The following is a 27,862-nucleotide window of genomic DNA, read 5'->3' as shown; positions in this document are numbered from 1 at the left end:
CCCAGGAGCATGTAAGCAGGAAATCATCTCAGTCTGGGAGGCACAATCTATGTCGTTTAGCTCTAAGTCCCAAAACCTTGTAAACTTGGGGCAGTTCCACAGTAGGTGTATTAGCGTCTCAGGCTTTCCTCAGCCTCTCCAGCACTGACCATCACAAAGTACATTCCATTTTTGGATGCGTGTCGGGGTATAATACCAGTAAGAGGTAATTTTATAGGCCTTTTCAGTGTGACCCGTGTTGAATGCTGTGTGGCGGGTCCTGTAGTATATGTTTCCCCACTCTTTGTTGGCGAGTTCTGCCTCCCACTGCCATTGACCAGGCGTCTTATGTGTGTGTGATGTTTTCATTAGGAAGCGATAGATATCAAAAATTAGTTTCTTATTGTCTGATTTAAGGAACAGACATTACTCGGAGGGGGTCATGGGCGTGCTTGTGTTGGGAAGTACGTTGGGACCAAGCACCCAGTGAGTAAGTTGAGTTGTGTGAACCTATCTTGCTCTGACAATGAGTATTGTGATTTGAGTTAGTCGAAGGAAATGAGACCATTATGATCGAAGAGGCAACCTACCCTTTTGCACCCAACTGCCAACCAACACTTAGCAACATGTGAGGATAACCCCGGGGGGAATTCTAGGTTAACGAGAAGAGAATGACGAAAGACCAGCGGAACACCCCACCCTGTCCGAGACTTTTAATATAGTGCTCATGACCAAAGACAAGTAGAGACCCCAGGATCTATGAACTCGCAGAAGGCAGGTCTCCCTCCATATGTGTGAGCCCGCCACTGTTTGATCCATGAAAACCCACTGCTTTTCTGTCATGGAATGGTTCCATTCTACCAGAAATAGCAGTTGAGTGGCCTGGTAGTGCCACAGGACATTAGGAACCACCAAGACATCCTCCAGTTTTGTGCGTTGTAAAAGTTGTTTCTGTAGTCTGGGTTTCGTCCCTCCCCAGATGAAGCGATCTATGTCCCGTTGGAGCTGTCGCAGCTCTATGGGCATGGGTGAGAGAGGGAGCACCTGGAAGACGAAGAGGGCTCGGTAGAACACATTCATCTTTACTGTGGCAATCCTACCAAGCCAGGATAGGGGCAGACACCCATGTCCATGTACAGGGCAAAAAGGAGTGGTGAAAGTGGGCAGACTTGCCTGGTGCTCCGTTCCACTCGGAACTCTTTAGAACTTACCCCATTCACCCAGACCGTTGCACTGTGCACGCTGTATATGCTTCGTATCCAGTTAAATTGGTTGCCCAACCCGAAGTGTTTGAGAGTTGCAATCAGATAGGGCAATGCACCCTGTCGAAAGCCTTTTCTGCGTCTACTGACAGCAAGAGTGCTTCCTCCTGGGAGCGTTGGACTTTATCTATGAGGTGACACACATGCTTAGTATTGTCCCCACGTTGACGTGAGGTGATAAATCCTGCTTGGTTCAGATCGACCAAGCCCAGCATTAGGGGGTTGAGGCGATGTGCCAGAATGCAAGCAAACAGTTTTGCGTCAACATTGAGCAGAAATATCGGGCGATAGGAGTTGCAATGTTCCGCGTCTTTTCCGGATTTCGGGATCACAGAGATGGCAGCTTGCAGCATGGATTCAGTCAGTGATCCGGCCTTGGCGAAAGAGTTAAAAAGGCAGGTAAGAAAGGGAGCGCAAAGTCTTGTAAAAGATAGCGCTAAGTCGTCTGTGCCCGGCTCTTTCTTGGGCTTCAGTCTCGCGATTGCAGCAATCACCTCCTTGATCCTGATGGGTTGGTCAAGCGTGTTTGATTCCAGGTATAGCAATGGGGTGATCGCAGCGGACTGAAGGTAGAGCATTGGGTCAGGGGCAGCTAAGGGATCTCTCATGTATAATTTGGCATAGAATGCCCGGAACTCTGCTGCTATATCTGGGGTGTCATGTGTTATTAGGCCCGGTCGTGTATGGATAGCTTTAACTGTGCTAGTGTGCTGAATGCTGCATAGGCAGTGGGCTAGTATCCGACCTCCTCTATTTGTACCTACATTTAATTTGTGTTTGAGGCAGAGCATAGCGTATTCTGCCCTGTCGAGATCAAGGCGTTTGATTTGAGGTCGTGCCTGTTCCAAGTTACACCAAATTTGGGGCGCTCCTGTACGTTTGTGGTTGGACTTAAGTTCTAACACTGTTTTCCCCAGCTCCTCTCTCTTATCCTTTCTAATGTTGTTTTTGTGTGCTGATTTCATAATTAGGCAGCTCTGGCTACTAATTTAAGAGCTTCCCAAACTGATAAAAGGGGGACCCCGCCAGTGTCGTTAACCTCTAGATAGTCGGAAATCACCTCTGTGATTCAGGACACTATATCAGGAGAGTGCTCCAAAGTTTCGCACAGGCGCCATGGAGGTCACTGGGAGAGGCGTGGGGGAACAGAAAGAGTGAGTGTAATAGCGTGGTTGGAGAGGGAGAGGGGCTCAATGGAAAAATCCATGGTGATCTCCCATGCCGCAGGGGAGGCTAAAAAGTGGTTTACGCATGCGTAAGTCTTATGGACTGTGGAGAAGAACGTGTAGTCCCTTTCAACTGGGTGCTGCAGGCGCCAGACATCCTGTATCCCACAGTCAACCAGCCAAGCCAGCCCCTGGGGAGTGAATGCCCCTGTCTGTCCTATGAGCTTTGCGCAGCGGTCCATTCCTCCATCCATAACTAGGTTAAAGTCACCTTCTGCAAAAAGAGTCTGGTCTGGGGACTGGAGCACCCCTGTCAGTGCCTCAGTTATAAAGGCCTCTTGGTGCTTGTTGGGAGCATAAAGCAAATACATGGTGAAATGGAGTGTCACCAGTTGCAAACCTTATGGCCAATAAGGGGCCCTTAATCTCGAAACAGGTACCTAGGACTGACCCTTGAAAGCGACTGGAGAAAAGAACCGACACCCCCCCTTCTTTCCCATCCCGGGTGACCAAAACTGACATGGGAAATTCCTATAATGCATTCTATGGGTTTTCTGGGCTAAAGGGTGCATTTCCTGAAGCAGGCAAATGTCCCCCTGCAAGTGCTCCAAAAGGGAGAGTATTGCTGATCTTTGGGACTGTTGAGGCCTTTCAAATTTATACTAAGTAGTTTGACCTCCATAAAAGACGTAAAAAGAGAAGTAAGCTGTACGGTAGCGAGCAAGAGGTCTAGCTGGACGCAATCTGAGGACTCAAGAGAAGGGATGCATCCACCAATGAGTGCACACACATCGCTAAACCCAAACGTAGTCAGTCGGAAGGAGAGCCCCAAAACCATACCCCAACCCCTCAACAAAAAAGAAAGAATTAGAACAAACCAGAAGACCATAGAGTCCTTCAAGACTTGAAAGTTTGAGTCTTGTGTGGACAACAAGGCAAAGCCAGTCAGCTTCATTCGAGGTGGGTCCAAGCCTCCGCCCCATCCGTGAATCGGTCACCCTTCTAGGATTGACGATACCTCATGGGGGGTCTGTTTCTTGTTTCTCTCCTCTGGCGAGGGAACGCAACCCCACCAATCGCTCCCTTGCCATGGCTGCTGGGTTTAGACAGTAGGGTGTAGATCTTAAGCCATGCCTGGGCCACAGCTGTCTCACTTCAGGCCCTCTCCGCCAAGGAGGGGAGCTGGGAGGTCGAACCAGGGGGAGTAATCTCAAAGAGTTTATAAGCCTCAGACAGGGAGCGTTGCTGCTGGGAAGGTGAAATGGATGGCCCCAGGAGTAGGAGATTCTGCAAGAGCGGAGGTGACCATGATCGGGCTGAAGTCTTTCCTTTTTAAAAGCGTGGATGCTGCTAGGTCTTGAAAAAGTTGAAGGGGTGGCCGTGAAATTCTAGCTTCAGGTCTGAGGGGCTGCCCTGAGGATCGCCTCCTTTTCTGTGAAGTTGTGGATGCAGACCAAGATATCTACTGGCGGACGAGGCAGTGCCCTTGGAGGGCCAACTCTGTGACATCTGTGTAGCTTGATGTTCTTAGGAGAGTTGTCTCCCATGATGATTTCAAAAAACTCCTGCACATAACCTTCCAGGTCTGTTCCCTTGTTGCCCATAGGGGTCACCCTAAAACGGATATTATTTCCCTGGGACCTGTTTTCCAGGTCTTCGGTATTGGCCTGCAGATCTAGCTGCTGCTCCTGCAGGCAAATGATTTCTTGTTGGAGGGAATCGATTTCTGCATCTTTGGTCAGGGAGCTTTCTTCCAGTGCAGCCACTCTGTCCCCTACCTTGTCGATGTCCCAGCACGCTCCCCCGAGCTCCATAGCGAGATCTTTTTGAAATATTTGAAGGTCTTCTCAGAGTGAAGCGAAGAGTGCTTCAAGAAACTCACAAGAGGGGGGTCAGTCACAGCCAGAACACCGGGGCCCTCAGAAACCCAGTGCGATGAAGCTGCCTGGCCATAGCAGGCTGTAGGCAGTGGGAGGTCCCCACTGAGGCCTAATGGGCTGAAAACTCCAAAGGATTGTGCAAAAAATGGCCAACAATAGGTCAGACAGGCCCCGTTCGCACACCCTCCAGTGAGCATTGAACCAGGGAGAGGTCTCCAAACATCAGCGGGATTGTAAGGCTGCAGGATGGTGGGCCTCACCTGATCAAGGAATCCTGATTGTTACGGTGAGCGCAGTCAGGGTCGATCCCATAGGGAGCCTACGTGGGCCCCTGACTCACTGATGCAATGCTGAAAGGCCCAGGTTAAGAAAACCAGGCCCCAATAGGACCTAAGGCAGCGCCACTGGAGCACGGGTGTGCTCCCCAAATGATGATCCAGCAGGGGACCTCAGGCAGGGAGGACCTAGAGGCAGAAGGGCCCTGGATGCCACCGGTGGGACCCAGCAAAGCACACTGCCAATACGTCCAGGCAGAAGAGGGTCGGGTCCCGGCCTGAGCGCACACACACTCCGGCCGCCAGCCTCAGCGTTTCCATCCCGTGCACTCCCTCGAAGGAGCTTGGCGGTGTTGTCGGATCCTCTGCTGCTGCTTGAGGTTATCATAGGTGCGGGAAAGTCTTGCAGAGGCAGCCCATTCACCGCTGTCAAGCACTATGTCACTGGTCTGCCAGTGGGTCACTGGGCCTCACCTAACAAATACGTTGTCTGGGACCGCCAGTGTGAGGAGCCGCAGATGCAGGAGCCTCTGGCTCGGAGGGAGCAGCCAGCCCCTCTCATCACACTCGCACTCCCTATGGCGAGCAATCCATGGACGAGAGGCAGTTCACAGTGGTCCTCACCATCATCAGTATCCCTTGGAGGACTGCTGATAAGAGCTGCACAAGTTACAGCGGCCCCGTTCAGAGCCCTCGCAGTAGGCCGCTGCTCCCGCTCCGCCCAAATGGTGTCGATTCAGGGTTAATCACCTATGCTCATTCCACCAGCCTACGCCGTACACCTTCCGATGCGGAGTGGCCCCCTTTGAGTGCGGATAAGGCTGGGGGAAGCTATTTTAAGTGCTTTTATTCGGCCAGGGATGGAGCGCGAGGCAGACTCGTCTGCTCACTTCGCCATCTTGCTATATGTGCTATATAGTGCTAAATCTTAAGAAATTAATATATCCGGGTCCCTATATTGGATGTTTTTGTTTTGGTGTCATTTTAAAGATACAAATATTTCCTATTATAAATTGGTGTTGGATTTTTGATTGTAAGTTGTGTCTTAATTAGTTTCTGAATTAGTGTTTTTAAAAGCTTTACATACCAGTCTTTGAAGTTTAGCCTGCCTACTCGCCACCAAGCTACCAAGGGTTGGGCATGGGAATAATTTTCTAAGATCTATTTTGAGCCCTCTATTGTGTTAGTGGTAATATTGCCAGTGGTAGATGCATATTTACCACAACTAATAACCCACTTTCTAACAGGCAGTTAACAGCCAATTACTCCTGGCAGTGGGTGAGCGATATGACTCTTAACATCCATCTGCACACACAGTTCAGCTTTCGCAGTTGTTTCTTGTCTCTTCTTCACAAGGAGGCAAATAACATTATTTAATGCCTGCATTACAAACCTTCTGATTGACGGAGCGAATACCAGCATCATATTCTATACAAGATGCCAACAGTTCTACAGAATCCTGCCCTTTTTACACTACTAATATTTTTACTTTGTTACACATTTAGTTAAGAGATTATTTTTCATGATATATTAATAGTGCGCTTGCTTGCTCTGGGTTTCACAAACAGGCCTTCCCTGAATGGTATTAAACATGTGCGCTTTCAAATACAAGAAAATATAGCTTTTCTTTGACAGATGTTGGCGGCTACTTTCACTTGTTAAAATGTAACTCATCTGATGAAAAGGCGAAGGTTCATTTGAAAGGCAAAATGGCTGTCCCTTTCTGACGCAAATACGTTCCTGCACGCTCAAAATTCTCGGCGTCGTATTCAGACGGCCTGCCACGTATCTATACACCAGTCATTATTACCACGGTGTCGCTTGTCCTTCCTTCACTTTTGGAGCTTTTCATAAAGAGCCATGCATTGCCGGGCGTCTGCATTAAATTCTGAAGTTTGCCAGCCGCAGAGATGATTACTGCATTGTACAGAGCACAGGGAACGTGTAGCAATTTTCCAAATCACTGCTGCGAAATGACTTCTTTCTTCTTAGGTTCTAAACGAGCTCTGGGTTCTCCCAAGGGAAGGCATGTTTTTAAGAGCCGCTGGAATTGGGTAATCAGATTGTCTTAATGGTATTGAGGAGGCGTTTCTTAGAACGAACTTTTTCAGCATTGCAATAAAAAACAAAACCATGACCCGGGCAGCCAGCTTACATTTCTAAACGAGCTACTTGCTAATGTACTGACAGTAGGCCTGTAATAACCAAGTAGGACCTTTCTCCTCTGAAATAATCAGACATTTACAGGATGTAGGTGTCACAGAAGAGATTTGACTTTGCTGGATATATCGGACAAAGGACTAGTAAGTAGAACGTTCACAAGCCTTCTTTGAGTTAACACAGGATTCTATTTTGTATTTCTATTTGTGTGTGTTGAAACCCCCTATTGCATTATTACTTCCAAGGCCTTAGCCAGAAAGACAGCACCCTTGTGTCCTACCGGCAAAGCAAAGCATAAACAACGTATGAAAGGTAATTGTGCTCTCTGCCAATAGGCTTGAAATGAAATTCTTACTTCCACCTGTACATGCATCACTTTTGACCAGTGCACCACAATAAAAATCATTCTTAAACAACTATAATGGCATCTAAAGTATTTAATTAAGACCCTCATTTCGATTTTCCTTTCAGTCCTGAGAGCTGAAGCTTTAAGTGGGTCCAGCCCTACCACAACACTGGCAACGAATAGCTCATTATACTCAATGGATCCGCATGTATGTCTTACCCCAAGACGTGTTTTCATATGTAGTAAATATAAACAAAATGATTTAATGTTATTGTTAACCAGTTCATGTACATTGTGACCCAAAAAAAATGTTATTTCAAACAAGTAACCAGGCAATTTGGTCCATTATTCCCGCTAAGGGGCTCTGGTGAAATCATGTAACATAAGGCTGAATGCTAAGTGGTTTTGTAATGTCACTAGAGTCCAAAGATGGCAATAAGGGACCATATTTCCATTTAGTCCATTTTATTTTTATTATTACAAATTTATTTTAGTGTATTTTGCACGAAAAACGTATTTTTTTTCACAAAATGGTTATTGAAAATGGTAAGTTAAATAGTGGACTAAACTGGTTGTCAGCAGTAAGAATAAGAGAACAATGCTTAATTCTGGACTTAAAAATGTATAACAATTTTTTTTTTAAAAACAATAATTGTTATGCAACACATACTGTCTGCAGACGGGAGAGATTGCTGAAGCTGAAGCTGTTGTCCTCAAGGTGCGGCTAACAATGGTCACTGATTAAAATTAAAATGCTTACTTTGTGCTTACCTTACAGAATAGACTGCTGCTAAAACAATGATCTCCAGTTAGGATCAGTGGAATTATGGAATTATGTGGCTGCAAGATTTACTGCATATTTATAGATTGCCACACTTGCCACATACTTTGCAGATTTAACCAAAAATGTTGTTGGAATCTTAAAAAATCAAAATAATACTGCCAGAGGATGTGCAGAATAATTTACCATAATAGACCTTTTCTATCCACCTAAAGTTACATTTATACATTTGGGTCACATTTCAATGTCATGATTGAGTGAAAAATTGACTAGATGTACCTGTTGTGAAATGACTATTAATCATCAGAGATTAAGGTTAATACGGAGAAGATTCAGATACGAATGAAAATTTAGATAATATTATATATAATTAATTGGAAGTTTCTGGATTTCCCAGGAATTCGGAAACAATGAGTTCTTGTTCCTCCTTGAATGTATGATGCTCAAAATGAACTAAGTTAGTTGGACAAAGATAGATCCAGACATGAAGCCTGAATTATCGAATATATTATGGTGATGAAATGGAAAAATAAATTCACAAACATTTCTAGATTTGCTTTTCTTCTTGACTCAGCGATATTTATGCAAAATATGTTAAAACAGACTTTGCTATTGTAAAACTACTTATCATGCTTTTGGAGTTCCTTAACAACTGGTAAGCCCATGCCCTCTTTCTTTTCTCTTTCTTTTCATCCTGGTACACTATGTACTGTTTGGTCGTCCGAGACTCAATACATGCCCAAATTCATGAAGTGGGAGGTAAATGTAATGTAAATTGATACTTGTATAGCGCACTACTCACCCACAAGGGTCTCAAGGCACTTGTACAAATACCGCTGTAAAACCCATCCTGGCTTTCCCTGTGAGGCCTCCACTCCTGGGCACCCCCAAGATGGAGGCAAGGCATCCTTAGCGTTGGGGGGGCCATTGTGGAGATTAAGCAAGCTATTGCCCAGAGTTGGACTCCATGATTGGAATAGGCAGCGAGGCGAGAATTGTCTGGTCCGTGGAAATTTTGAGCCCAAGACCTGCCGAGGGAATTGAACCCTGGTCCCAGGCTAGACCTCTGCATCAGGGTCTGCCGCTCTAATCATTGAGCCACACTTCTCCACGGGATGCATGAAGATAAAAAGTATATTTGGTTAGTGGCCCAGACAGTTGCATTTCCATAAACTAGTGTAATAATAGGCCACACATCTACCACCTTCTCCTATACCTTTCAGTACCAGGGGTCATATTATGTATTAGCAGTACAAAAGGGGGAGGTGATGGATGGAGCATCTGAATCAATCAAACACTCACACCCAGTCAAAAGATCTGGGTTTAATCCATCACCGTTCTTTAGCCCACTCTGCCACCCCAGTTCAGACATGGCTATATGCAAATCAGTCTGACCCTGTGCCTCATGGGAACAGTCCAGCCCGAACTGCTGAGGCATGTCGTCTCTGGACCGGAAACAAGCACCCTGGGTCCGGTTTCGGCTAATCAGTCGTCATCAGCCAGGCTAGCTTGAATCCAGTGGCAAAGTGAGCAAGGGACCCACGTCTGGGCATACCCTGCCAACTTAGGGTGAACAAGGCAAAACCAAAGGGGATGATGGACGGAGTGTTGAACATAGCAAGCACTCATCCCCAGTCAACTGATCTCTTGTACATTTATTAAAACACAGAGCACACAAGGTACCCTATAAGCCTGGAAACCTGAGGCTAGAGAACACATTCCAGACCTACAGGCTGGAATTTTTTTTTACAACTTTATTTTCCATTTTACAATATCACAAATCACAGCATATAGCCATGTCTGCACTGGGGTAGCAGAGTGGGCTAAAGAACGGTGATGGATTAAACCGAGATCTTTTGACTGGGTGTGAGTGTTTGATTGATTCAGATGCTACGTCCATCACCACCCCCTTTTGTACCGCTTTTGGCCGCCATAAGTGTGGCAGGGTATGCTCAGACGTGAGTCCCTTGCTCACTTTGCCACTGGATTCAAGCAAGCCGGGCTGAAGACGGCTGGAATGCCAGAAACCGGTCCTCGGAAGCTTGTTTCCAGTCCAGGAAAGACATGGCTTTGCAGGTCGGGCTGGACTGTTCCCATGAGGCACAGGGTCAGACTGATTTGCATATAGCCATGTCTGAACTGGGGTGGCAGAGTGGGCTAAAGAACGGTGATGGATTAAACCCAGATCTTCTGACTGGGTGTGAGTGTTTGATTGATTCAGATGCTCCGTCCATCACCACCCCCTTTTGTACCATATTATGTATAAGGGCACACTTTCCCTGTCCGCGCCTGGTGCACCTTAAAACAGAGCGCCGGGTGCAAAAAGAGAAAGTGCGCCCTATTCCATAACATGCACTGCACCCAGGGCAGTCGCGAACTCGTGTTTCTCTGGGGGCTGCACATTGGAGTGAAATACGGAATCGCTTTGAAGCAGCTGCTCTGTGTTTCACTGTGCAGGCGGCAACCCGCATGTGCTTTTAAAGGGGAGTAGAGATCCCCTTGCAGATGAGTGCAGTAAGTCACTGTACCCACCTGCAAGGGAATGTCTGGGGGGGGTCCAGGAGACCGGCTTCCCCCCCTCTAGAGGGCTTCTCTCAGGGGATGCACTGTCCCTCCTAAGAGCGTCTTTGCCTCTGCGCCCACGTCTGTAATAGGGCATGGGCGCAGAGGCAAAGGGTTTCCCTCATTTGCTTGGGGCACGCTATTGGGATTACAGAAGGGAACACACAGGCATTTGCGGCCCCTTCTGTAATACCAAAGTGGCCCGTGGGCACGCACAGTGGGCGCAAACGCCCGTTGAGCCCCCAGGGCACTTTCATAATATGGCCCTTGGTGGAAGGAGGATGCCATGAAAACAGGACACAACTATGTTTGCATGGTATGTTTTTAACAGTCCAATACCCCGATATTGCACACATTTCCATCTTTGTTAGGACCTGAAATAGAAGCCATCACACTTCTTAGAGCTGGCACTGTAAGGCCCGCTCCTGGGATGTGCTGAAGTCAGAAGGCCCCTGTTCATTCACACGCCAATGATGTAAACCGATACAGAATAAAGTGTCAGATGTGTCCCACTGTTGAGAATGGATGAAGAGCTGGGCTTCGCAGCACTTGCCCTGCCCACATGGCACTCCAAAACAAGTAGGGCAGAGTCGTCTAGGGGCTGCGCCCACATTTTGCCCTTTGTAAATGTGGTCGAACGTGTTTGGAACAAAAGTAATTAAATGATGTACACAAGAACCTAGTACAATCAAGTCAAGTTGTTGAAACAGTGAAATACAATTAGTGTTTAATCACCGGTTACAGTTATGCATTCCATGCATCATACCGTTTTATGGCAACTCGGATTTCAGCTGTGCTTGTTGTATAAAATATTGTAGAAGGGGATTATCTAATTATGCGAAGACATCTGCGGCTCCACATAACACTACCACACCTGCTGGGACTTTCTGCTCTGTAACAAGGGGGCACATTCTTTCTGACATCAAAGTCTCCGGAGCCTCTACACATGTCCCACTCAAAGGTCAGGTATGTTACAGAGAAAGAGGGGGTATATTACCAAGCATAAGCGTTAATTAACGCTATGCTTGGTTAGCGGCAATTATTTTAACGCCGTGCATCTCCTATTTTTATCGCTTAGGAGCCTTGCTATTATCAAGGTTTATCTCCTAAGCGATAAAAATCGGCCAAAATGCATGAATATCGCTGAAAATTCAGCGATATTCATGCATTAACGAGCTAATGCTCTTAGTCATGTTGTCCACCTACCATTGGATAACATGGCTAAGAACTGCTCTGGCCAGGCGTTAGCTTTTGGAGATGTATTCGCACTTAGTGCGAATATTTCCAAAAGTTGGTAATAGGAGATAGCGATGTTAGCGACTGTTTCCAATCGATAACATCTTGGCACGCCCACTTTGCATGTCATTAGCAAAAATTATCGCTGACATGCAAAGTGGGACCCAAGATGATCGCTATCTCCTACTAGCTGTCGCTAACTGGTGTTAGCGACAGCTAGGTGATAGGGCGATAAAATTATCGCCGCTTTAGCGGGAAAAATTCCCGCTAAAGCGGCGATAAGGCCCTTGGTAATATGCCCCGAGATTCTATTGAATGTCAAGGTGAAATCCTTCCATAAGCAGCCACAGGGGGGCGGCCCAGGACTGGCGGGCAAAACAAAGAAATGAATTAAAGTAAGGCAATGAAGAGATGAAGAATGGAATAAACTGGCGACTGCGCGATAGTTGTTTTTTGCGGAGGGTACATTTTTTCACTTGAGGTTTTGAGTGGTAATATTAGAAGAAAGAAATTAACTAGTTGGAGTGAGAAAACAGCTACTCACTTCATTAGGTAAGGGATCCTGTGCAAAGGGTCAGGAGGGGCTCTGATGTGCCTCACTGATGAATATCATTCATTCGATTTCCCCCAGGATCTTCGCTACAATTTTCACGCCTCATTCTTTTTTGTTTACCATGCAAGTCATGTATGCGTGAAAAAACAGAACCGATGCCACACGCAAAGATTGTCTCATCTTGGTCTAAAACTTTCTTTTAAAGGATGTTATTCCACAAAATGATAAAGACCACTTTATATGTATATGAAGTTCGAAGTCTCACAAACCTAAGGTGCCTCTGTGATCTCAGCCTTTGTAAAATGTATATTGAAAGCGAGCAAGTTATTTGGCAGCGAAATGGTCGATGACTGCCTCACAGTCTGCACAATAAACAATTCGAGCTGCCAGTATAGGTTTGTAATATAGTTTTTACTGTCGGCTTCCTTGAGTGTGGTTCGCACTAATATTTCCATCTCTACCTCAAGTCATAAACGGAATAAGAACACATGGACGTGGCGATACCACCTGCATTATAATATAAATTTTACCTTTGCTGCACTTGTGAGCGCCAAGATGCTCCCTGGAGCCGTAGTACCGCTATAAAAGTGTGATCTTACATTACATACATCACTTTTTAGTGAAATTTGGACTAACACCTTTGCCCTTTAACTTGGAAGCATGGACGAGATAATACAGGATGCTGCGAGAAATCTTAAACAAGACCATGCTTGGCTTGCACCAATTTCCTTGTTTTCGCATGGGAAAACCCAGCAGCCATAACATCTGGCTTAGGAGGGACATGTGGAAGAATAATCTGAGCACTCTCTTTTAATTTCTCACCATCCTGTAACCTAAATGATTGGTCTGTAAATGTTCCTGGACAATGTATTGATTAGATTTGTATATCTATTTTGAGCATGTTTTTTAACATTAACATTTTTGTATTGTGTTGTAAGAAATGTTAGGGTTTTTTTAACCGAAAAAAATATGTCTCTAAGACTGCTATTCAGTGTTAATTATGTTGAGAGTATACCAAAAAGTTCTACATGGCTACAGTGCTTAATTTGTAAAAAAGAAAACACGTTCCAGGCCCCTTGTGAGGAGGCCCCTGCAGCTTGCACCACCCATTGCCCTTGTCACCGCTGCTTCTGACAGTACCAACACAACCATTAACCATCAAACTGCTACATGTTTTACAAAGCAGACTATTCCAAGACACACAAAGCAATACGAATTTTTTGGGCAGCTGAAGTTGGTCATTTTAATTTTATATTGAATTATTAAACAACTGTTGTTGTCTTAATTTCTAAATAAGAGAAACATCGCCACCACGTGGTAGACTGCCATCATTCGCAGTGTTGAAAATGAATTGCTGGGGCCAAGCACCGGAAATCGCAGGCTCAAATTAAGCACTGTTTGAAAAAGTAGACTTGATAGTCCACATGATGTGTTGTGCTGTAAATACTATGTTGTGCTAATCACTTGTTTTTTAAATTAAAGTAAGATGTGCACACGTTCTATTTCAGTCTTAAGCCACCCCAGGAGTTATTATCTATAAAAAAAACACTGTCTGTAAATCCAGATAAGAAGCACTGCATTACAAACGTGACTCTCATGTCTCCTTGCGGTGGTGCAATGATATTTTGGGTATGTGGGATAGTCGTTTTTCAGGCAAAATTCCTTCATTATTGGCCTCTAAAGGCGTGCTATGTGCATATGCTGACTTACTTTTAAATTTCTTGCAAAGCAAACAAAGGCAAGGCATACATTTCTGGGAACATTTAGGCTGCAGCAAGAGTCTCATGGCGAGTGCCCCAGTAGGGCTGATTGTGCCAGTAAATAAAGATCCGAAACCGGTCCCAGGATGCTTGTTTCCGGTCCGAGAAGACATGGCTTGGCAGTTCGGGCTGGACTGTTCCCATGAGGCACAGGGTCAGACTGATTTGCAAATGGCCATGTCTGAACTGGGGTGGCGGAGTGAGCTAAAGAATGATGATGGATTAAACCCAGATCAGTTGACTGGGGGTGAGTGTTTGATTTGCTCAAACGCTCCGTCCATCATCCCCTTTTGTTTTGCTTAGTAAATAAAGATCAGCAGGTTGATAACAGGACAAACACATTCAACAAGCAATGTGGAAACAGTGATTAACTCATGTTATTCCCCAAAATCTCACAATCAGGAGTATTATCGTCCCCACCCCACTCTGACGTTTCCAGTTCTCTGACAGAAAACCACATACCTCGGTAATGGAGCCCTAAGTGGTCACAGGATATTATAATTCCTTCATTTTAAATCAGACTGTAATTGAAAAAGGCTCTGGTAGGATAAATGGATTTAATTTCATTTAATTGATGAAAAATATAAAAATATAAAGAGTGCATTAGTCAACTGAAGGCTCAAACTTTAAATAAATGAGGTGCTCGGCTGAGTTGCTTCATGAGTTGTTTGATCAATGTGTCTTGTTCTTTTCAACTTTCCCTTCTAATTTAATTAAAATGATAATCCAATTTACATTAAATCTTATGAATAAAAAAATAGGTATCATCCACACGCATTGTGTTTTCATAATACTAGCAGGTTGAAACAAAAAGTTAGTGATGGGTTATGACAGTAATGAAGTGAGATGAAAAGATAACAAAGCAAGTATGTTAATGTGCATGCTACACTTTTTGACTAGTATGTCAAAACTAAGCCACTTAGAGCACTAGGACACAGAGCTGGGACTTGTTAAAATATTGAAAAAATATGTTGGTAGGAGCAAAGTTACAGGGATAGGACATTCTCAATACTTGTCCCTGGACAGCAGCAGTGATGAGGAAATCATCTGAACCCAAATCAGACAAGTGACCTCTGGGAGAGTAAGGTTTTTATTATTTCATGGGATTCCTAGTACTGCCCACCTCTAAATCAAAACTTACACCTACGAAGCCTCAAAGGGTACAAGCACATTTCAACACATACGTAAATGTCGTCAAATATTAAGGGATATAAGGCTATTGCCAAATCTATGTAACAAATAAAATATTTAATGAGCCACAAAACAACTGAAGAAAACCGAGCAACCATTATCAGGTGTTCTTAGGGAACCTGATGCATAGGAAATTCAGAATATAGTCACAAAGTCAATGGGACTACCATGTCTCACTTAAATGAAAAGGGATCTGACTTGTGAATGTACACAGTTAGCTATGGATGGTCGATTAGATCAAATGAAGACACCTACATTCAGATTTAGTCTCTTTTTGGGTGCAGAGACTTCTTGAGAAGGTTCGGTCCCAAGTACTTATCCCAGTAATCCAAGCCTGACCACTTGGCTCCTTGTTCAGGAGGCAAAGGATATGGGAGAGGGCATGCACAAGACACCATTTCCAGGAGACTGGGAAGACAGTATCAGCATGTTCTAAATCTGAGCAGCTAGTGCCACTGCTACCCAACACACACAAAATGTGGCGTGTCTCACACATTTCCAGGTAGTGAGGTTCTCTGGATACTAAGCTCAGTGAACCTTAAGTTGGTCATGAAACCCCTGGAGTGGTTAGAGCAGGCCTAACCAAAGACAAAGAGACAAAAAGGTTTCATATTTAAAATTCATAAAATGTGCATCATGAGTATGATGAAAAAGCCCAGATATTTGCCTTCATAGGTTTCCTCATGCATCTGGATTATATTAAGTAATTTCTGCACCTCAGCTGGGCTTAGGTGCACAAATGCCTTATTATTGAGAGATTAGAATATATTACTAATGGGAACAGGTGACATTGCTGTTTGATTAGTAGGCTTAAACAAAGGGGCTTATTACAATGTCGGGAGGACTCATGTCTATATTACTAATGGGAACAGGTGACATTGCTGTTTGATTAGTAGGCTTAAACATAGGGGCTTATTACGATGTCGGGAGGAGTCATTTATTTGCTAAACAGATACATTCTAAGTGGCCTAGCTATCCTGCAATAGATGGCCACAACAGTGTGTATATGTTCAACCATGCTTTGAGATGATTCACTATTGCCCGTGCCTGAAAAAGTATTTTAAAAGACTGATGGACAAACAAACAATATACAGAAAAGCTCTAGCCCTTGAAGGTTTCTGAAACCTATCAATAGGACCACAAACTCAAGATCTAACTAACTTAGAAACACCAGTCCTATTTGCCCAAGAACCATCCAGTAAAGCATGGAACATGTGTACTATGTTCACCAAAGAATCTTTGCACCATCCTTTGAGAATACATAAAAATATGGTGCGCTTCCCATGTAGTCTCTACATATACTGTAAGATATGGGGTTACTGGTTGACTGGGGTGTGAGCCTTGGTCAGGCAGCGGCCACAATCCTTGTCAGTGTAAGGCAAAAGCAAACCCCAGATTAATCTGTGTTCAACCTACTGGCAGCTTTGCACAGAGCTGTCAGGCTTAACTTAGATGCAATATTAAAAGTATTTGTGCAACACTTCACACAGAAAAACAGGTTAGAAAATAGAGGTTAATTTTACAAATAAAACAAGACCAAAATAACAATCATCCAATCAGTAGAACTGGAGTTAGGAATTTTGAAAGAATAAACTTACAAATAGTGCTGAAAAGTATAAGGCGGCAAATGCAGCTTGCTGGTCACGCTGTACCGGGTAAAAGCAGAAGTTCAGGCCCATTGTAAGGGAAGGCAGGTCGGATACAGTCCCACACCCCTGCCACTGAAGTTCTGCCTTCTCAAGTTTTGAGCTAAGGGTCCCATTCGCATTGGAGAGGGTCAAGGAGAGCAAGGAGAGTGTCACACGCAATGGTCGGCGTGGCATAAAGAGCAGACTGAACGTCGTGGACAGGCAAGATAGTGGTTCACCTTGATGGTCCTTCATGGCCAATCGATGCTTTCTGGGGATAAAGATGGGCTGACCGACTATAGCTGAATTTTGGTCCAAGCAAACAGTCTCAATGCGGACTGGCCCGTTTGTGAAGAGCCCATACACTACATTTTAAAACCCTGTGAGCCACACCAAGAGTTCATGACCTGAGGGGCACCACTTGGAGGTCATGAACTCACTACAGCTGGTTCCAGGAGCTGGTAGGGAAACCTTTTATGTACCTGACACTCAGATCAGGAGGCCAGAAGACTAGCCTTTTGAATCACTCTGGGGTCCAGAGTTCAAGAAAAAGTTGCAAATCCAGTTCTTCCCCAATCAAGAGGACAGCAGGCAGGGGCAGCAGGTAGCAGATCAGCACAACAGGGCAGCAGTTCCTTTAGAGCAGAGGTCATTCTTCCTGGCAGATTATCCACAGGTCCAGAAGTGTACTGAAGAGTTGGTGTCTGAGGTTTAGTATTTATACCCAGTTGGGCCTTTGAAGTGGGGGAGAAACTTCAAGAGGTTTCTGTTTGCAGTCCCCAGGCATCCTGCCTTCCCTGTCCTAGCTCCAGTCTAACTATAGGGGGTATGCATCCTTTGTGGGACACAGGCTATTTGGGTGTAAATGGGGCTGTGCCCAGTATCCCCCTCCCTTCCTGCCCATGATGGCCCATCCAGGCACACCTAAGATTAGCATTGTGTGTGGCTTCTAGGCGGAATATGCAAACCTCAACTGCCAGTTACACTCAGTAATGCGACCACGGTGCAGACTACAGGCATGTGCAGTCCTACCTGGTTAGAGGCGGCAGACCCAGAAGCAGAGGTCGGGCCGGGACCAGGGTTCAATTCCCGACGCGGCAGGGTGTTGAGCCAATGTCAGCGGGCTCGATAAATCTCGCCTTCGGTGCCACTCTAACCATGGGTCCCACTCAGCAACTCTGGGCAATAGCTTGCTTAATCTCCACAAACGGCCCCATCAACGCCGGGGATGCCTGGCTTCACCTAGGGGGTGCCCAATAGGGACCATCTCACAAGGAAAGCCAGGACGGGTTCCCCAGCGTTATACAGCGCCAGGAAACCTACGGGTAGCAGTGCGCTTTACAAGCTCAAATACATTTACATTTACTCATTTACCTTGACGTACGTCTGAAGTAAAGAATTACGGCAAGGAGGAGGAGGGCAGCCTGGGACGTCATAATAAGGTAAGTGTGCTTTTATTTTACTTTAAATGTAAATTTTATTTAGGAAATATTTATTGTAGGGGTGGGAGGCAGGAGGGTCCGGAGCTAAACTCCCCTCAGCAGTGGAGTCAGATTTTTTGCAAGAACTTTGCATTCTCCGCGGAACGCGGGGTATGCAAAATTCTGCAAACTCCACCAGTAGAGCGGAGTTCGTGCCCAGGGTTAATTTTTTTAATAATTTTCAAGTTTTGTCTATAGGGCCTTATTGAGTGGGTAACATGCTGTATTTTGTTTCAGTCGATGCAAGAGCTTTATTGTGGTATACATTCTCCCTATTGTTCCATTTATAAGCCCAAATTGAAGTCACACAAGTGCTGGTGATGCTGACTGGGGAATCTGAAAGAACTTTTTGTAGGTTGTAACTTGCAGTTTGTTCTAAAGTGCAGAGTCTTTGTCGTGTAAGGCAATGCTGGCAAAAGATATTGTTGGCAGCATTTGTGCCGCTATCACGGTGAGTAGTGGTTTATATGATGTGCCCTACAGTTTTTTTGCCAGGGTCCTAAAGGCAAAAAACTAATGCACTGGTTCTCTTTCACATATAGTTTTTCTGCTCTTGATGATTTAATCTATTGGTCATGTAAAACCCCAAGTATTTGTAACTGCCTTCAGTGGGTTTACCCTCAAGCCAGATGTTCTGCTTGGTGCTAGGAAGATTGTTAATGAGCTTTGTTTTACTTTTTGATGTATTGATTTCTAGTTTGTTAGCCGTTATATATTACATCATTTCAGTAAGTGTCCTTTGGAGACCAACCCTAGTTAGGCTCATTAGCACCACATCATCTTCATAGGAAAGATGCGATAATGATAGCTTTCCCTATTGCGGTGGGTGAGAATGTATCTTGTTAAGTCGTTTCGACAGGTCTGACATAAACAGATTAAGGAGGTGCGGCACCAACACGCATCCTTGTTTTAAGCCTTTATTTGTGTACAGCTTTCGTTATAATCTGGAGCCATCGCCCAACTTTATTCTTATCCATGTTTGGGAGTAGAATAACGGTATGCCTCTTAGTATTCTATTTCATGACAGTACCCTTATTAACAAATGTATATATGTGACTATTCATACCAATAATCGCTATCACTGAAAATGTGATGATGTCACAAGAGAAACTGACTTGTTCAGGTACACAAAATGGACAGAATATAAACGTTGAAACACATACCTGACTCCGTCCAACAACAACACTTTTCTTTTCAAGGTCAAGTAACTGGAAAAGTTCTGCAATAGCCTGAAATCAGGAAAACAAAATATTAAGTAGCTGAAAAGGGTGGAAGTATTTTTTTTACATATATTACTAGTAGATGTTGGTGAAATGTAAGCACCTCCCTGATGCATTAGTGATCACAATATGCTTGTGTTATTATAGCCTTATAGCCTGCCGTAGAGGGCTATACCGGCTATTAAAGGCCCTCTCCAGCGTTAAAGGCCCCGAGCCGAAGGCAAGGGCCTTTAACAAGGGACTTTAATAGCGGTATAGCCCATCTACGAAGGGCTATAAGGCTATTAGAACATTCTGTCACTAGAGGACAGAATGCTCTAACAAAAAACATAGCCTTTAGGAAGCATGAGGGGTTGGAAACCCCTCAGGCTCCCTGAAGCCTTTGTTCACAGCCAGAACTGTGAACAAAGAAACATTGGAATGTTGGAGCTCCGGGCTTATACCAGCCATTATAAGCCCAGGGCACTCCATTATTTTCAATGGAGCTCCCAACATTCCAATGTTCTAATATTTTTTATGTAAGTAGTAACATTTCTAATTGGACTACTTAAATAAGATTATACCTCCGCTGATCCACCATGTGATCGTCATCATGTATAGTGCACAAAAGGATAACATGAGAACAACTAACCACGAAAAACAGTTAAGAACCTATTCCTTATGGAATTTTCTGTAATTTTCTAATAGTCTTGCTGAGAAAACACAAAGCATTGCTTTTCAATGAAAACTCCAACAAAAGGCGTGGGTTGGTACATGGTTAAGAAAACATTGTTGGGAGAAGACGGTAATGGCAAAATGCATTTAGCTGAATTTTCGATTTCACCTACCCATTAACTTTTTAGGTAAAATATCATTAAAAAAGAACACAGTAACACAACTCCTTTCCTTTTGGATCTACAGGAAAAATATATTTATTTCTTTTCCTTTGAGGGACTGAACTTAAAATCCTTTAGTTAAGTTAGATAATCGACAACATCATAAGTTGAAAGGATTTTATTTTGTTTGTAATCGTTGATATACAAGAACCTTGTTTGCTATCATAGAACCTAAATTGTGGTTTCTCGAAGCAGGAGGAGTGTTGTAACCCAGTAATACTCCTACCTCACGAAACCCACTGTTTCCTTGCTCTGTTTAGCTCCAGTGGAACCACTGGATTGCGATGAGGACCACATCCACTAGTTCCACCAAAAGTAATCCCTGAACCTGCTGTGTCCTTATCAGGGGACCACCGGGTCACAGTGACAGTCGTCTCACCCTATTGAGGGCTGAACTTCTGCCAATCATTTCACGAGCCTGTGCCCAACTTGAGGTATGTTGGAAACAGACAGGGAAAATATTAGATGACCCCCTATACATGGGGAAAATTCTTCCTGTGTAGGGGGAGTAGCCATTTACTTATTGTTCAGAGAAAACAAACTCTTTACTTGGTGTTTTATTATCTCTAAAATAGAAAGTTTGCAGAGAAGGAACTTTAAGCTTTAAACATGGCGACCGCTCAGCAAACCTTCAATGTTGAGGCACTGTGGCGGTGACTGCTTTCCTCGAAAACAAGGAGTGGGGCCCTTTAGATCCGAAGGGAAGGAGCACCCGAAAACAGTTTTAGTGAAAAAGAATTTACCCTTGGGATTTCTTAGTTATATCAACTCAATCATACCTCACATCCACACATCAACTTATAGGACAACTCCAAAGGTCAAAATTATGTGAAAAATATATAAAAATGTATTTTTTAGCACAGCATATCCAATATTAAAAATGATCAAAAGATCACAGTGAATCAAATTCAATACACATTAAAAACTCAATATTTTGTGTTACAGACACGTAATAAAACAATAAAAACATACATGTAATAGCAGCAGATTCAACAAAAAACTACAGTAGACTTTCTGTTATGGAAGGAACCCACACCAGGCCACAAAAATGCACCCTTATTGCGTTAATCTGTGCATAACTAGGAACATAGCTCAAGACAAAAACTCTGTCATTATGCCCATTGCCATGTTTACAAATTTAACTTGTGTATTTGCGTTGACGCATTTCGGTAGAATTAGCAGTTTGTTTCCACCTTCTTCAGGACAATAGAATAAAAGAGTCCTTCCACCACATATTTCACAATTGTATCTACACACTGTATTTTATGGACAACTCCAGATATCTTGTTCTCGCAGTTTCGAATAGATACAATATTCTGTTTATTTATTAGGTTCTTATGAATCCTTATTTTCAGTCTCGTGTATATTATTCGTTACTGTCTTATTTTTCACTGATGGTATTCTATAGTCATTGGGTAAGCTGTTCCATAATAGTTGCTTTACCTTATATTTTGCCCATTGAAGGAAGACACTGTCTAAAATAATATTGTTGGTCTGGTGGTCTGGTCTGTATCTCCTCAATTATAGGGCTCTATCAATTTTCTCGGTTCTTGTGCGTTTGTATACCAGGCTGGTCTCATCTATTGTATCGCCGCCATAAACTCCTTTCACCATACCGATCCCCGCTAGACAAACGAGGCGCTCTAAACATGGTGAATGGTCTTCCTCCATCTTGGCAGAAGTCATGATCTCCACCCCATGGCTGACTGAGGAGCAACTGCCAGGGTCTAAACAAGCTTTATTTCTTGCTTTTTTAGTTTTGAAAACACGTTTTCGTTCCATTTTTTAGGTCTTGTTGGCATGGCAGGGCAGAACGCTGCTTTGCCTCTGCGAGAGATCTTGTAAATACAAGATTTGTAGAAGGGACTCTAAGCCCGGCCCCTCTTTTTCATTGGGTAGCATCAGTTTTTATGATAAACGCTGGCTTACCATTGGAAAAGAGGGTTTTTGGTTGCCTCCCTGTCTGTTTTTTGGACGGCCCCTCCGGACACCATGGCCCGGTTTGCGGCTGTCGTGGAGACTTTTCTTATCCGCTTGTTTATTTAGCAAGCTGATAAAAAAAGTCTTCACGAGCCGGGCAGCGGGACTTCCCCCTCCTCGCGTGTCAAGGAAAGGCACACTCTGTTTCCCTTCCCCCTCTACTCCAACCCCACTCTCGAGCCGTGAAGTCAGAGGATTGCTGCCAAGATCATTCACGCTTCACAAATACTGATTTCATTCATTCATAAAGTAAAAGCAAAGGCGGAACTAAGCCTCTGAATATGTTTGTAACCGGTTTTCTGTACGAAAGTGAGCTTGTGGGGTGATGCATGGGTATTCTGTCCAGTTCAAAGGGGGCACATCTATAGCAAAGCACCCTGATAGGAGGCCACATCTGGAGTAATGCACCCTGCTAGGAGGCAACCGCTGGGGCACTGCTTCCTGTTGTGGAGGCCAGTATTGGGGCTCTGTGTTTTTTCCTCAGGCATACACGTACTTAAGTTAGCTTGTACGTAATCCTATAGACCAATGTGCATTGCGCACATATCTCTGGAGTGGGCGCATTGACCCTCTGAGTTGTATATCAGCTAGCTCCCTTCCTTGCCAGCGTTGAGACAAGGGAAGGTATGGAATGTCTGCAGTGCGAGCTCACACACAGACTTACAGAATGTACAGTCAGATCCTATGGCCCCTCCCCCACCTCCCGCAGCCCAGAGCTGTGGAGGGGACAGTGTTCAGCCCGGGTAGGGGCCAAGGCCCTCCCTGAGTCCACCACAGCTGGAGCCGCCCTGTAGAGGGCATGTGCAGCCGGAGCCGGACTGGGTGCGCAGCCCTGAGCCACAGAATCCTTCCCCTCTCACACACTGACTGCTCTGTGGTCCCTCCGATGGGCCATGCTGCTGGACGGGTGGATGCTTGGGGGGCGCTGTGTAAGTGACCCGCGCCGCTCACACGCACAATACGAGCCTGGAAGGAGCAGCCCAAGCTCTGACTCGAGGAGGTCTTATGCGCTCAGAGGTCCTGGACTAAGGGTCCTCTGGGTGAGGCCACCCTGCTGTCCGTGGAATCCATGCTGTGACCACTCATGCCTCGTTGGATTAACTCCATTCTTCCCGGATGGCTCGGGGACCATCCTCCCCTCCCTGGGATCAGTGCGAAGACCCTGTAGACCTTGGAACCGGTGCTGAGACCACCACCTTCCCTGGAATCCACGAGACGACCACCACACCATACCCTCTCTTGAATCTGTATCTCCCCACCACCCCCTCCCAGAATTTGGAGCTTCCTGGAATCAGTGCGCAGACTACCCTACCCTCCCTGGGACAGGAACCCGGGAGAGATGACTTTCCCCTCACCTTGAAAATGCAAAAATGGCTCTTACCTGTTCTTGTATTAAAAAAGGCTTTAAAACCATTGGATTTAAGTTGCATTTTAAATTAGGATAAAAGTGTTGCGCCGTGAGTAGAATGGCTTCTGGGCGCTGTGAGGTGCCTGGAAACTGAACTTTCTGCTTGGTTACAATTGACTTTAATTAAAGCACTATGTTGTCGCCACGTTTCAGGAACTAAACATCATTCCCCTGCAGGATGCTGTGATGGAAGCGTGAGTCCTTAGGGGTAAGGGGCATTTTTATCCTCAGTTCACCCGGGCACAGTGTTCATGCTGTAGACCAGTGAAAATCAAACGAACTACAAATATAAATCACTTTTTTGCTTTGCAGTTCGTTTTAAGAACACCAGCCTCCGACACATTTAATGTTTTAAAAATGCGCATAGCACATTTTGTTTAGTCGCTAAAGCAGTTCTAAAAAATTAAAATTACGAGCTCAACATATCTGTCTAAAAAATATTATCACTTTCACCCATTTAAAACCTCAGTTGCACCTTTGATTTGTGGAAAAAATAGAGTGATTTATAAAGAAAAAAAGTAAAACCAAAAATTTACATTTTCTATTATTTATTTGTGATTGTTAAATTGTTGTTTCTGTAAAGTAGGCCAATAACCTCTTAATTATGGATTATTTGACATGGCACCTCTTCGTGTGACGTCACTTCCTGTCTCGTCATTTGTGGATTGCATATAATAATTAGCCCGCCACTGTGTTCCTTGGGGCTTGTGTCCTGCTACTACTCCATCAATTCACTCTTTCATACACACAACTGTTTGCAAACAGCAGCTCAAATTAAGCACTGGCTAGAAGTAAAGGCACGCTCCAATTTTAATGGGGTGAATTATTATTTGTATTATCATCATCATGGACGTTGGATGTTTCACGCTCCGGACGTGGCCTACGAGCTGGGCACCAGCGCACCATTTTTTTTAGTTCTGCGCAGCCTTTTAACATACTAAAAAAGACAAACCTCACACCGCATCCATTTGTTAATTGGAAGACTACCTTTGGGCCCACGGGGTTCCGGCAGCAAAGAGACTTCTACTCACCTTACACGTCACGTGTGCGCTAGGCGCTTTTCCAGTTTGAAGTACGTCAAATACATCATGTGGCTGCCTGGTAGTTGCGTAAGATAAATAAGCAACAACTATGGCTTCGTTGTATATAATATTGAAAATGCTTTGCGGGGTCAACAGGAGTAAAAAACATTGGCATTTCGACTGCCATTACTTGATTAATGCTTCACGAAAGGAAAAAAAAACAATAACATTTTCGATACCAATAGCTCAAAACAATGTCATTGCGAGACCTATTGCATTGTAAATTCTTGTTTAGTGTACTTATGTAATGGCTTAACAGTATACCTACTCAAGTAAAGGTGGTGGCAGTATGAATGTAGAATGCTGATAGCAGGATAGCTTGGAATGTTCTGCTGTAAAAGGGGAATGTGAACCGTCAATGGGCTGGAGACTTGATTTCTGGTCTGATCGCTTGTATGCAGTATGTCTGCCCCTGCTCTTGAGAATGAAGGATAAAGTACTGAAAAGGAGCCTCCTGTGGCTGAGTTATTTGATTTCAGCACAGCACCGGTTGAAAGAGGCTGCTACAACTTATTGACCAGAATCGCACATGGTACATAGGGCCATATTATCAAGAAAAGGCGATACATTATCGCCGCATTTATCGGCAGGAAACTGCTGCTAAAGAGGCGATAATGGGCTTGATAATATGCCCTTGTAAATTCCCATAGAAGCCCAGGTTCTGGTGTTAACCTGGGCTTCTATAGAAATTCACAAGGGCATATTATCAAGCTCAGTATTGCCGCTTTAGCGGCAGTTTCCTGCGATTAATATATCTTGATAATATGGCCCATTATGCTCTAAATATTCTAAGTGCCATTATAGTATTTTGTAATTCACTTTGCCTGGGATGCAGGCATGTGATGAGGTTTTACAACTGGCTCAATTTTGGTACATGTCTTTATCTACAACTACAGGTGTTGAATATAAACAAAAAGTGAATGATTGAGAAGATGAACCCCTGCTAGCCCCGATGAAGCTGCGCAAAAATACAGCAACGAAACATGTTGGCAATGGCAATGAAGTATTAGATATGGTTTGATAGGAACCATTTTTAATTTGGAGGGCTTTCAGCCCAGAATAAAAGTTGAGTGGCCAGCAAGCCCTACAATTTTAATGGTGATAATTACACTTATTTTTTCTCACTGGTGTTTCTTTGGTTACTATTACACAAGTGATCATCACTGTTTGTGGTTTTCGAGAAGGAGAACAAGCACTGGTTCTTCTTGCTTTTCTTTTCTTCTTTCTCTTTTTCTCGTTCACTAAAGAGAGGGAATTACCGATGATGATAAGTGGGTAAACTGGTAATTGCTAGCCAGTAACCCCTTTTCGCGGTTCTACCGTGAGGTACTCTCACTCTCTTCCCACATTTTTTCATTGGATGAAAGGTGGAGAGTATGGATGGTAGTAGACATGGGTTTTTATGAATGCGACACTGTGACCTGTATGAGTAGCTGAAGTTCATACACGGATGGGAATTGAGAAAAATATTGAAAACCCTGGTTTTTGTCACATTTAATGGGAATAAGTGTCTACAAGGTGAGGCCCTGTTTTGTTTATAATGTTCTGATTGGGAGGTGGCCTCTCCCTTTCTTTCCCCCTTAGCTCCGAGTATATTAAAAATAAATCATTTGCCAGGCCTAATCTCCTTTTTTTATTAAAATAAAGTGCTTCCATATTGGTTTTAGATAGGGAGGGGCACTGTGGGATAGTTTACAGTAAAACACACAGAAAGTTCTGCAAAGGTGGGTAGGGGCACCCCTGGGAATATTTACCCCATTCATTAGGAAATGGCCAGAAGATGTCCCCATCACAGGCTGGCACTGGGCATAAAAATGGACCCCATTATACCCTAGACAGCAGAGTGGAATCCAAACAAAACTTGATACACACCTGGGTCCTGGTTACAAATGGTGATATGTCACTTGGAGGCTAGTTAGCTAGCCTCATGTTCAGCCCCAGGATCACAAAAGGTGCAAGAAGCCCAAAACCTCTTGCTGATCTTCCAATTGGTGGCCTTCGGAACTAGGCCCTCTCCCCTCACCAGTCGTCAAGGCAAAAAACCTGGGTGTCATCTTTGACACCACCCTGTCCTTCTCCCACCATGTTAATGCAATCACTTCAGCTGCCTGCTATTCTCTGAAGATCCTGAGGGAAAATCTTCCCTTTCATACCACCGGACCTGCAGAAATAAATGGTTTTGGCCCTGGTCAGGTCAAGGCTGAACTATTGTAACAGCCTTCTGATTGGAATTAACAAAGCCCTCCTGGTTAAACTGCCGGTTATACAGAACTCGGCAGCCTGTCTGCTTTTTAGATTGCCAAAATACTCATCTGCAAAGGCAGCCCTTAATACCTTACACTGGCTCCCAGTGGAAAAACAGATACGCTTTAAGGAGCTTTGCATTGCCTTTAGGGCATTGGACAACCAGGACCCTGCATATCTGATTGACCACTTTCACTGGTATACACCAACCAGAATGCTGCGGTCCTCCTCATTTATCCTGGTGGAGGTTCCCAAAGCAAAACTGTCGAACTGGGGTGGTAGAAGCTTTTTAAATATCACTACCAGATTGTGGAATCAGTTGCCACTCACACTTCAAAACTCCCCTGACCTGCTCTCTTTTAGGAAGGGTCTAAAGACCTGGCTCTTTAACCCCTTCGGTGCTTATGACGAGCTCAGCTTGTCATGAGGCACAGTGGAGCACTGCTCATGACGAGCTGAGATCGTCATAACAGCCGCGAAACGCCCACACAGGGATAAGTCCCCTCCTGTGCGGGGTGTTCCATTGAGTGGGGGGAGTCATGACGAGCTCAGCTCGTCATGAGCACAGCTTCACTGTGCAGCATGACGAGCTGAGCTCGTCACGAGCAGCGCGGCGCCACGCACGGCCCCCCTCCCCCCGCACCGCGGGGGAATTAGCCCCACGTGGAAGGGGTTAAGGCATAACATTAGTAGATTTCTATTTTCACTTTAATTATTCAGGAATCTTCGCCTCATGGCTGCAGGATGTTGGCCGTCAAGCGCCGAGATGCCTTCAGGTATTAGTTGCGGTATA

General features: G+C 44.5%; 1 protein-coding gene across 1 annotated transcript in view; it reads right to left on the bottom strand.

Moving 5' to 3' along the window:
* Positions 1-27,862, bottom strand: part of LOC147668858 (unconventional myosin-XVIIIb-like) — a gene marked incomplete at its 3' end in the record, with an annotated part of 694,293 nt that overhangs the window by 502,619 nt on the left and 163,812 nt on the right. Inside the window, exon 8 of the mRNA XM_086948392.1 lies at positions 19,424-19,489. Within this exon, the coding sequence (XP_086804518.1) occupies positions 19,424-19,489 (66 nt within the window). The remainder of the gene's footprint in view (positions 1-19,423; positions 19,490-27,862) is intronic.

This window comes from Lissotriton vulgaris, unplaced genomic scaffold (genome assembly GCF_964263255.1).
Source record: "Lissotriton vulgaris unplaced genomic scaffold, aLisVul1.2 SCAFFOLD_1224, whole genome shotgun sequence".
Taxonomy (NCBI): domain Eukaryota; kingdom Metazoa; phylum Chordata; class Amphibia; order Caudata; family Salamandridae; genus Lissotriton; species Lissotriton vulgaris.
This window is presented reverse-complemented; position numbering and strand designations above follow the sequence as displayed.